Here is an 11628-nt window from a genome sequence, read left to right as displayed (position 1 = left end):
ACTTTGGGAGGCTGAGGTGGGCAGATCACTTGAGGCCAGGAGTTTGAGACCAGCCTGGCCAACATGGTGAAACCCTGTCTCTATTTAAAAAATACAAAAATCAGCCAGGCATGTTGGTGCATGCCTGTAATCCCAGCTACTTAGGAGGCTGAGGGAAGAGAACCACTGGAACCCAGGAGGTGGAGGTTGTAGTGAGCCGAGATTATGCCACTGCACTCCAGCCTGGGTGACAGAGTGGGACTCATCTCAAAAAAAGAAAAAAAAATTAAAAATAGAGAAATAGAGATGGAGTTTTGCCATGTTGCCCAGGCTGGTCTTGAACTTCTGGCCTCATGTGATCCTCCCACCTTAGCCTCCCAAAGTGCTAGGATTACAGGCATGAGCCACCATGGTTGGCCTTCAAACAGCTATTTATATGGCATTTATATTGTATTAAGTATTGTAAGTAATCCAGAGATGATTTAAAGTATACAGGAGGAGGTGCATAGGTTTTGTGTAAATACGACACCATCTTATATAGTGGAGTTGAGCATCTGTGGATTTTGGTATTGGCGGGTGGTGGTGGTGAGTTCTGGATTCCAAGGGGCAGCAGTACCACAAAGTGCCATAAACTGGTGGCACAAAACCAGAAAATTGATTGACTCACAGTTTGGAGGCTACTAATCCAAAATCAGGGTGTCAGCAGAGTCATGCTCCCTCTAAAACCTGTAAGAGAGAAACCTTCCTTGTCTGTTTCTTGCTTCTGGTGGTTTGCTGGCAATCCCTGGTGTTCCCTGTCTTCCAGCTGTAGCACTTCATTCAGTCTCTGCCTCTGCCATCACATGGTGTTCTCTCGTGTGTCTGTCTCTCTGGTGTCTCTTGTCAGGATGCTGCTAATCATACTGGGTTAAGGGCCCACCCTACTCCAGCATGACCTCATTTTACCTAATTATGTCTGCAACAACCCTATTTCCAAATACAGTCACATTCACAGTTATGGGGGTTAGGATTTCCACGTGTCTTTTTGGGGGACACAATTGGACCCTTAACAGTCATTTGAGCTATTACAGTAGTTAGGAACAGCTCATCTGATGAGTAAAACTCAGAATAGCTATTACAAACAAATGAAGAAATTTGACAAGAAAAAGTACCTCAAAGAGGTACACAGAAATAACAACACAGAAATAAAATGATTCAGTGTATGTCCAAGATTTCGTTGTGGAAAACTTATTTAAGAATGATTGGCCAGGCACCGTGGCTCATGCCTGTAATCCCAGTACTTTGGGAGGCCGAGGTGGGCGGATCACAAGGTCAGGAGATCGAGACCATCCTGGCTAACATGGTGAAGCCCTGTCTCTACTAAAAATACAAAAAAGTTAGCTGGGTGTGGTGGCGGGTGCCTGTAGTCCCAGCTACTCGGGAGGCTGAGGCAGGAGGATGGTGTGAACCTGGGAGGCAGAGCTTGCAGTGAGCCGAGATCGCGCCACTGCACTCCAGCCTGGGCAATAGAGCGAGACTCCATTTAAAAAAAAAAAAATTCTTGGTTAATTCCTAGTCTGCTCAGTGCCGTGCCATGCACAGCAGATTCCTGGCACAGGACCTGCCTTTTAGGGAATCTTGAAAATTTGAATCTTGGACAAATAGGTTGAAAAAGTGATACAGGAATTATTGAGAGAGAACCAATGGAAATCAGTGTCAGACAAGTAAACACTTTTGTTTTAAATTTGCATTCTTCACTGGCTATTTGACTAATCACTTATGACTTGAGTGATCTTTTTTATTCCGGAGAAGTGATGTGGGGATAAGCACTCTACCTCTGGTTTGCATAGATTTAAGTTCTAATCCCAGCGCTGCTGCTTCCTAGTCATGTGGCTGTGGGTAAACCACCTCTCTGAGCCTCTGTGTTCTCCAATGTAACATGAAACTAGTAACAGCACCATGTTACATGGTTGTGGAAAGGGAAATTGGAAAAAACCTATTCATGTGAAGTACTTGCTACAGTGCCAATTACACAGTAACCACTGTTGGAATTTTTTTTTTTTTTTGAGACAGGGTCTCGTTCTGTCACCCAGGCTGGAGTGCAGTGGCATGATCTCGGCAGCCTCTGCCTCCCGGGTTCAAGCGATTCTTCTGTCTCAGCCTCCCTAGTAGCTGGGATTACAAGTGCACACCACCATCCCTGGCTAGTTTTTGTATTTTTTATAGAGACGGGGTTTCACCATGTTGGCCAGGCTGGTCTCGAACTCCTGACCTCAAGTGATCTGCCCGCCTCGGCCTCCCAAAGTGCTGGGATTACAGGCATGGGCCACCGCCCCCAGCCTAGCAATAATATTAATTTATTATAAATACTGTTGAGGTGGCCTCAAATTTCTATTTTGGGCTTGACCTTCATACCCGCTTTTCTGAGTGCTCCTTAATTTCTTCACCTAGACGTGCTGTTGCTACCTCAAGTTCCAATAAACAGTACATTCCAAACTGAATGGCTCCAATTCTCATCCTTCTCCAGTCTCCCCTTTGCCAGCCTCCTGTTTCCTCCAGCTCCAAACCTTTGTGACAGCTTTAATTTTTCCCTTTCCCATGCAGCCTTTTGCCAGGTCTTGCAAATTCATCACCCACAGCAACTCACCAGAATTCTTTCTCCCCACATCCTTTTGGCCCTGTGTTTTATTCAAGTCCTCGCTGCCTCTTGTGTGAGTGCCTTAAGAGTCTTTTAATTAACCTGACTTTCTCTAGCCTGACCTCTCTCTGTTAATTTCATGCATTTTTACCGCATAAGTCTTCCAAAGCTGATCTTGAATCAGGTCACCTCCCTTCTCAGAAACCTTCAGTGACCATTCATTATCTGTGGATTAAAGTCTAAACCCCTTTGACTGGCCCAGGCGCAGTGGCTTACGGCTCCAATCCCAGGACTTTGGGAGGCTGAGGCAGGTGGATCTCTTGAGCTCAGGAGTTCAAGACCAACCTGAGCAACATGGTGAAATCCTGTCTCTACAAAAAGTACAACAAATTGGCTGGGCATGGTGGCTCATGCCTGTAATTCCAACACTTTGGGAGACCAAGGCAGGCAAATCATGAGGTCAGGAGTTTGAGACCAGCCTGGCCAATATGGTGAAACCCCATCTCTATTAAAAATAGAAAAATTAGTTGGGGGTGGTGGCACGTGCCTGTAGTCCCAGCTACTGGGGAGGCTGAGGCAGAAGAATCGCTTGAACCTGGGAGGCGGAGGTTTCAGTGAGCCGAGATCGTGCCACTGCATTCCAGCCTCAGTGACAGAGCAAGACTCCATCTCAAAAAAAAAAAAAAAAAAAAAGTACAAAAAATTAGCCGGTGTAGTGGCGTGCGCCTGTGACTTGGGAGGCTAAGGTGGGAGGATCGCTTGAGGCTGGGAGGTGGAGGTTGCAGTGAGCTGAGATTGCGCCACTGTACTTCAACCTGGGTGACAGAGTGAGACCCCATCTCAAACAAAAAACAAAACTCCTTTGATTAATTAGGACCCAAGGGGCTTCATAAACTAGCCCCAGCCTATGTTTCCAACTATATTCCCTTTGACTTATCATTTATATACCTTCTTAATGCTCACCACTGGCCTTCAAGCATCGTAAGAATAGGGAGTTATTCATCTTTGCGTTCTAGTGCTTGGCACTAGTGGGTGTTCATGATAGTAAACCATAATTTACATATAGGTTGAACATTGCAACTCTGAAATCTGAAATGCTCCAAAATCTGACTCTTTGAGCACTGACATGATGCCCAAAGGAAATGCTTGTTGGGTTTGGAATGTTCAACCTGTGAGTATTGAATGCAAACATTCCAAATCCAAAACTCCAAAATAGTCTGAAATACAGAACACTTCTGGTCCCAAGCATTTTGGGTAAGGGATATTCAGCTGGGAGTGAGTGAATGAGTATAGTTGCTGGTGCTTTTTCCTTTGCCTGAAATTCTCGTGCTCTGGCTTTGTATCCACATTCTCCCTGTGCTCCAGGATAACTTCATGCTCAATCCCTTTCCTTCTTCTCCCATCATGTAACACCTGTTCCTTCCCCAGGCCTCCTTCCTCAATACCATCTCTGTGACTCACTCTCCTGGCACCTGCTAGTCTCCTACAGAGCTGTGCATGAACATGTCTTTTCTCTTCCACTGTGGACTCTACTCCTCAACGATAGGACCTGGGTTTGAGTCACCTAGCTCACTTCCTGACATCCATTCATTTCACATTCATTTAGCAATCATTTATTGAGTGCCTGTCCTGTGCTAGACATACAGCAGTGAGCAAAACAGATAAAGTTCCATTCTCTTGGAGTTGATATTCTAGTAGTGCCTAGAACCTGCCTCCTTCATTCATTGGCAAATGTTGACCAGGTATCTGCTATCTGCCAGTCTTTGTGCTAAATACTAGGGGTATAACTGGAGGAAAATGGTCTTTGTCCTCCAGGAGCTCACGGTGCAGTAGGGAGACAGCCACATAAACAAATGAGTATCATATAGTATATTGTTATGCATTATTTTTCAACAGGGACACTGTTGGCATTTCTGGTGGAAGCATTCATTGTTCTGCAGGCCTGTCCCCTGCGTTATGAGGGATTTAGCTCCCTGGTTACCCCCCTCCACAGTAATGCCCCCCAAGTTATGTGACAACCAAAACCACTCTGTATTTTTCAAATGCCCCCCTATTAGAGTGATATCTACTTCTTTTACATTGAGAACCACTGTCAAGAGAAGACTCTTTCTATTAAGGGGGCTGAATGAAGGAGGGAAAGAAAATCTGGGGAATAGGGATGGGGGAGGGGAGGAGTGTCGTGAAGAATGAGGCTGCTGAGGAAGGCATCAGGTAAAGATATAGACAGGAGGCAGTCAACAGCCTGCTCTATCCCAGGACCTCTCGATTGTTAGTTAGCTATGGCTAGAGAAAAAGGTGCAGGTATGAGCACAGTATTTGGTGAACAACTGGAGAAGAATCCTGGGCTCTGTTGTGGAGGGCTTTATATGCCATGCTAACAGGATTAGCCCAGGTGCTGGTGCAAGAAAGGAGCAACTATTGAAAGGTTTGAATAGGGCAGAGGCATAATGAGATTGGTGAGACTGTTCCTGCAATTGAGGGGGGAAGGCGATAAGGGCCTGAGTAGGTAGTAGTGATGAGGCTTGTATCATTTGTTGAGGAGGGAACCGAATATACTCTCGGGTTATAAATAGCTTCTGTCATTACTTTATGGTATGATTTTCCTGGAAGTACAGACTTCTAGGGGATAAAGAAACATCTTAAGGCCCAGGCATGGTGGCTCATGCCTGTAATCCCAGCATTTTTGGAGGCTGAGGCTGGCAGATTGCTTGAGTTCAGAAGGTCAAGACCAGCCTGGGTAACATGGCAAAACCCCATCTCTACAAAAATTAGCTGGGTGTGGTGGTGCACGCCTATGGTGTCAGCTACTCAGGAGGCTGAGGTGGGAGGATTACTTGAGCCCATGAGATCGAGACTGCAGTGAGACATGATCGTGCCGCTGTACTCCAACCTGGGTGACAGAGTGAGACCCTCTTCCTGGGGGGGTTGGGCAGGGAAGAAACATCTTAAAACCTCAGAGGCCTGTGCATTGTAAATACAGGTTGAGTATTCCTTATCTGAAATGCCTGGGACCAGAAGTGTTTCTGATTTCAGAATATTTATATTTACTGGTCGAGCATTCCTAATCCCAGAGTTCAAAATCTTGAAATGCCCCAATGAGCATTTTCTTTGAGTGTCATGTCAGTGCTTGAAAAGTTTTGGATTTTGGAGTATTTTTTATTTTTGGATTAGAGATACTCTACCTGCATTTAACTTAACCCACATAATCATCTTTGATTTTACCTCTTTTTGGGAGCTCCTGTGCCCAGCTACGGAGGCATAAACATGTGCTAGTGGTTGGCACACCGCAGTTCCCTGGAACATACTAGTGTTTGTGAGCATGATGGGAGGTCCACTTGGGTAGGTGTGCCATCAGGAGGACAGGTGCGCCCTGCAAGAAGCTCAGATCTGAGGGAAGCAGGCAAATTAAACGCTTATGATACCCTCTGTGACCCTTGCCTTTGGGTCCCAGTCTTGCACAGTTCCAAACTCCATGCCAGCAGCCCATCTCACGCAGTATACTGTTTGCATTTTGTTTGTTTTGTTTTGGAGATGGGATGTTCTCTTGCACCCGGGCTACAATGCAGGGGCGTGATCATAGCTCAGTGCATCCTCGAGCTCCTGGGCTCAAGGGATCCTCCTGCCTCAGCTTCCCAACTAGCTGGTACTACAGGCATGCACCACCATGCCTGGCTAATTTTTAATTTTTATTTTTAGTTAGAGACCAGGTCTCGCTATGTTGCCTAGGTTGGTCTTGCACTCCTGGTCTCAGGCAATCTTCCCATCTAGGCCTCTGAAAATGCTGGGATTATAGGTGTGAGGTACCATGCCCAGCCCCCTGTTTGGGCTTTGAGGTTTTTTTCTCCTCTGCTAGGCCACAGGCTCCTTTGTCATCCTGCCATTCCCAGAGCCTAGTGCTGTGCCTGGCTCAGGGTAGGCCCTTAGCAGATGATGGTTAATGAGCGTGCTTCTCCTCTTTTTCCAGTTTCAGGCTTTCTCTCTCCCTCTCTTTTCTTTTCTTTTTTTTTTTATTTTTATTTTTTGAGACAGGCCTGCAATCTCGGCTCACTGCAACCTTGGTCTCCTGGGTTCAAGCCGTTCTCATGCCTCAGTCTCCTGAGGAGCTGGGATTAGAGGCATGTGCCACCACACCCTGCTAATTTCTGTACTATTTAGTAGAGACGGGGTTTTGCCATATTGACCAGGCTGGTCTCAAACTCCTGGCCTCAAGGGATCTCCCACCTTGGCCTCCCAAAGTGCTGGGATTATAGGCGTGAGCGACTGCGCCCGGCTACATACATACTGTCTGTTAGAGTCGTGACAGGTCTTCCCCATCAATCTGTTTCTCATATGTACATTTTCTTTCTTTTGTTCTTTAGTTACATGGTGATGAATTTTGTCCTGTTTTGGATGCAACATTTGTAATGGTGGCTCGTGATTCTGAAAATAAAGGGTAATTGCTATTTTTTCATAATTCTTTATTTTGAAGAATTTCAAAGATGCATAAGCCTAGAGAGAAGACTATAATGAATGTCCATATACCTGTCATTTGGACTTTACAATTTTAATTGCAATATTTTGGCCGTTCTTGTTTCATCTGTTGTTTAAAGAAAATTTATATTTTAAGGCAAATCCCAGACATAATGACATTTCACTCTTAAATACGTTAGGCATCTTTTAAAAAATAAGAATATTCTCAGGCCAGGCGAGGTAGCTCACGCCTGTAATCCCAGCACTTTGGGAGGCCAAGGCTGGTGGATCACTTGAGGTTAGGAGTTTGAGATCAGCCTGGCCAACATGGTGAAACTCCACCTCTACTAAAAACACAAAAATTAGCTGGGCGTGGCGGCACGTGCCTATGATCCCAGCTACTGGGGAGGCTGAGGCACGAGAATCATTTGAATCCGAGAGGTGGAAGTTGCAGTGAGCTGAGATTGCACCATTGCACTCCAGCCTGGGCAATAGAGCAAGACTCTATCTCAAAACAACAACAACAAAAAGAGATGTTGCACAATTCTGTGAATACACTAAAAACCATTAAACTGTATACTTTCAATGGGTGAATTGTGTGGTATGCAAATTATACCTCAATAAAGCTGTTACCAAAAAAAAGACTTAGACATAAAAATCAAATGTAATATGTGGACCATATTTGGATCCTGATTTGAACAAATCATTCAAGATATATTTGGAGAAAACTGGATATGAACTAATATTAGAATATATTAAGGACTTACTATTTTTGTTAGGCATGAAAATAGTAATGTAGTTACTTAAGAGAATATTATCCTTTTTTTTTTTTTTGGAGACGGAGTCTAGCTCTGTCGCCCAGGCTGGAGTGCAGTGGCGCGATCTCGGCTCACTGCAAGCTCCGCCTCCCGGGTTTACGCCATTCTCCTGCCTCAGCCTCCCGAGTAGCTGGGACTACAGGCGCCCGCCATCTCGCCCGGCTAGTTTTTTGTATTTTTTTTTTAGTAGAGACGGGGTTTCACCGTGTAGCTCAGGATGGTCTCGATCTCCTGACCTCGTGATCTACCCGTCTCGGCCTCCCAAAGTGCTGGGATTACAGGCTTGAGCCACCGCGCCCGGCCTATCCTTTTTTTTTAAGACGGAATTTTGCTCTTGTTGCCCAGGCTGGAGTGCAATGGCGGGATCTTGGTTCACTGCAACCTCCGCCTCCCAGGTTTGAGTGATTCTCCTGCCTCAGCCTCCTGAGTAGCTGGGATTACAGGCGTGTGCCACTATGCCTGGCTAATTTTTAGTAGAGATGTGGGTTTCACCATGTTGCCCAGGCTGGTCTTGAACTCCTGACCTCAAGTGATCCACCCACCTCAGCCTCCCAAAGTGTTGCGATTACAGGTGTGAGCCACCGCGCCCAGCTGAGTTGTGCAATCTCTTAAATCTTTTTTAATCCAGAGCAGGTGTGTCTTCCCCATTGTTTCTTATTCACTCGTTGAGAGGCTGGATCATTTGTTCTAAATAGTGTCCCACTTTCTGGATTTGTCCTATTGCTTTCTCATGGTGGTTTGTTTGTTTGTTTTTTGGTCTTGTTTTTCTCTATCCCTAGTAATTTCTCTAAACTGAAGTTAGATGTAAAGCCTTGTATTAGATTTCGGTTGAGCATATTTGGCGAGAGTACTACATAGGTGATGTTGTATATCTCATATCTCATGTTGCATCACATCAGGAGGTACAAGTTGTCCCACTCACAGTGATGCTAAGATTGGTGTGGGGGTTCAAGCAGTTACAGCCTAATCTCTTCTTTGTGAAGTTCAGTTTTTCCTCTTCTGATCAGCAGCAATCTACAGGGGTTCTCTTTGTCATCCTGCAAATAGCTGAGTTTCCCATCAGTCTTTTTCCAGCGCTTTCGACGTCCACTGCTGATCATTGCTTTAATTACTATCATGAGGCGGTTTAGAGTAATTCTCAAATTTTGTCATTCCTTCTACATTTATTAGCTGGAATTCTGTAAAGAAGAGCTTTCTCTTAACAACTAGGGCAACTGGGTTTGAAATGGAGAGTTGGGATCAATGCTTCATTCTTTTATTTACATGTTTTCAGAATAAGGAGTTGGTTCACTAGCTGGTGATGACATGCCTTTCCTAGTTTTTTGGCTTTTTAGAAAAGTGTCATGTTTTTAAATTTCTTTTTGTTTTGTTTTTCTGTGTGTATGTGTTTTTGAGATGGAGTCTCGCTTGGTCACCCATGCTGGAGTGCAGTGGCGCGATCTCAGCTCACTGCAGCCTCTGTCTCCTGGATTGAAGAGATTCGCCTGCCTCTGCCTCCCGAGTAGCTGGGACTGCAGGCATGCACCACTATGCTTGGCTGATTTGCTTTGTATTTATAGTAGAGACGGGGTTTCACCAGGTTGGCCAGGCTGGCCTTGAACTCCTGACCTCAAGTGATCTGCCCACCTAGGCATTCCAAGTGCTGGGATAACAGGCGTGAGCCTTCACGCCCAGCCCCAGTTTTTTTTTTTTTTTTTGAGATGAGGTTTTGCTCTTCTGTCCAGGCTGGAGTGCAGTGTCATGAGCATGGCTCACTGCAGCCTGGGCCTCCTGTGCTCAAGGAATCCTTCCGCCTCAGCCTCCTGAGTAGCTGGGACCACAGGCGCATACCACTATGCCCAGCTAATTTTTTTTCTTTCTTTCTTTTTGAGATGGAGTTTCATTCTTGTTACCCAGGCTGGAGTGCAGTGGCACAATCTTGGCTCACTGCAACCTCCACCTCCCGGTTCAAGCTATTCTCTGGCTTCAGCCTCCTGGGTAGCTGCCCAGCTAATTTTTAAACTTTTTGTAGAGATGGGGTTTTGCCATGTTGGCCAGAATGATCTCAAAATCCTGAGCTCAAGTGATCCTCTCGCCTCGGCCTCCCAAAGTGCTGGGATTACAGACCTGAGCCACTGTCCTGCCAGAAAAGTATCATTATGAATTCATGGTTTTAATATGTTTTCTGTATTTCAATAAATTGCAGCCATCGTTTCTCTTTATGCTCCAAGTGTGCCATCTTTGGGCAGTGGGAGTTGCTCTAAGCTGGCTCCTTTCCACCTGTCTCTTTGATACCTTCCTGCTCTCTGACACAAGATGTCTTGGGCTCATCTTACATATTTCCTGCCTCAGGCCTGGTGTCATCCATTTCTCCAAGTAGTTCTGGGGTTCCTTTTAGTGGGAACTGGTATTTAGACCTCAAAATCTGGGCACTGGAACAGTACATTGTTACTAGTTTGTTATTGTTTCTAGGCCTTTTCAGTGGACAGAGCTAGGATATATTTTAAACAAACAAAAAGCCTCATGAAGGCTTGGTGTGGTGGCTCATGCCTGTAATCCCAGCACTTTGGGAGGCCGAGGTGGGCGGATCACTTGAGCCCAGGAATTTGAGACCAGCCTGGGCAACATGACGAATCCCCATCTGTACTAAAAGTACAAAAAATTAGCCAGGTGTGGTAGCATGTGTCTGTAGTCCCAGACGATGTGGGAGGCTGAGGTGGGAGGATCACTTTAACCCAGGAAGCGGAGGTTGTAGTAAGCCAAGGTTGTACCACTGCACTCCAGCCTGGGCGACAGAGCAAGACCCTGCCTCAAAGAAAAAGCCTCATGGTCGTTTTCAAGTCAGATTTAACCATATAGTCTTCAACTTACTTTACGTCATCTTTTTTTCTCTTAAATGGAATTACTGGTTTCTAACAACAGTTACACCCAGACTGAGAAAAACTAATTGTGGGGGTAGAGCTGGGGTGGGAGGAATTGCTCTTTGCACAGGACAGAGTCCAGTGGCCTATGGGAAATCTCTTTTGTATTAGAAACTTGATTTAGGAGTCTGCAGTGAAAAATGTTTGCTGCTGCGTGGAAAGCTGACTTGGATAGTCAAATTAAGATAGAAAAATATGTTGGTCACTTAGTGATCTGAGGGAAGAATAACACCCCTCTACTCTGGCCCTTCCTGCCAGCCCCAGCTGGGCCAGTGACTGGCCTGGGGCTTCTATTCAAGCACTGAAGCCATTGCTGCAAGTTTCACTCCCAGCTGATACATGTCACTTTTCCAAGCTGTTGTTTCAATTCTTTTGTTTTTTTGTTTTCAAGACAGAGGTTGGCTCTTGTTGCCCAGGCTGGAGTGCAGTGGTACAATCTCGGCTCACCGCAACCTCTGCCTCCTGGGTTCAAGTGATTCTCCTGCCTCAGCCTCCCTAGTAGCTGGGATTACAGGCACCCACCACCACACCCAGCTAATTTTTGTATTTTTAGTAGAGACGGGGTTTCACCGCGTTGACCAGGCTGGTCTCGAACTCCTGACCTTAGGTGATCCACCTGCCTTGGCCTCCCGAAGTGCTGGGATTACAAGTGTGAGCCACTGCCACCGGCCTGTTTCAATTATTTTGTTTCCATTGTTGTTTCATCAAATCTTTGGATTCTACCACAGTGAAGTATTATCCCTTTTCCCTTATTTTTTATTTCCAGAAATTTGATGCTTACAGAAAAGTAGAAAGAATAATGCAACAAACAAATGCCTTTCATCTACATTGTATTACATTTGCGTTATTCTTTTTTTTTTTTTTT

General features: G+C 45.4%; 1 protein-coding gene across 1 annotated transcript in view; it reads left to right on the top strand.

Annotated features, from left to right (window-relative positions):
* ACOT9 (acyl-CoA thioesterase 9) overlaps nucleotides 1-11628 on the top strand; it is a 38424-nt gene that overhangs the window by 21480 nt on the left and 5316 nt on the right. The window contains exon 7 of the mRNA XM_011935106.1: nucleotides 6955-7028. Within this exon, the coding sequence (XP_011790496.1) occupies nucleotides 6955-7028 (74 nt within the window). The remainder of the gene's footprint in view (nucleotides 1-6954; nucleotides 7029-11628) is intronic.

Source organism: Colobus angolensis, unplaced genomic scaffold (assembly GCF_000951035.1).
Source record: "Colobus angolensis palliatus isolate OR3802 unplaced genomic scaffold, Cang.pa_1.0 Scaffold140, whole genome shotgun sequence".
Lineage (NCBI taxonomy): Eukaryota > Metazoa > Chordata > Mammalia > Primates > Cercopithecidae > Colobus > Colobus angolensis.
This window is presented reverse-complemented; position numbering and strand designations above follow the sequence as displayed.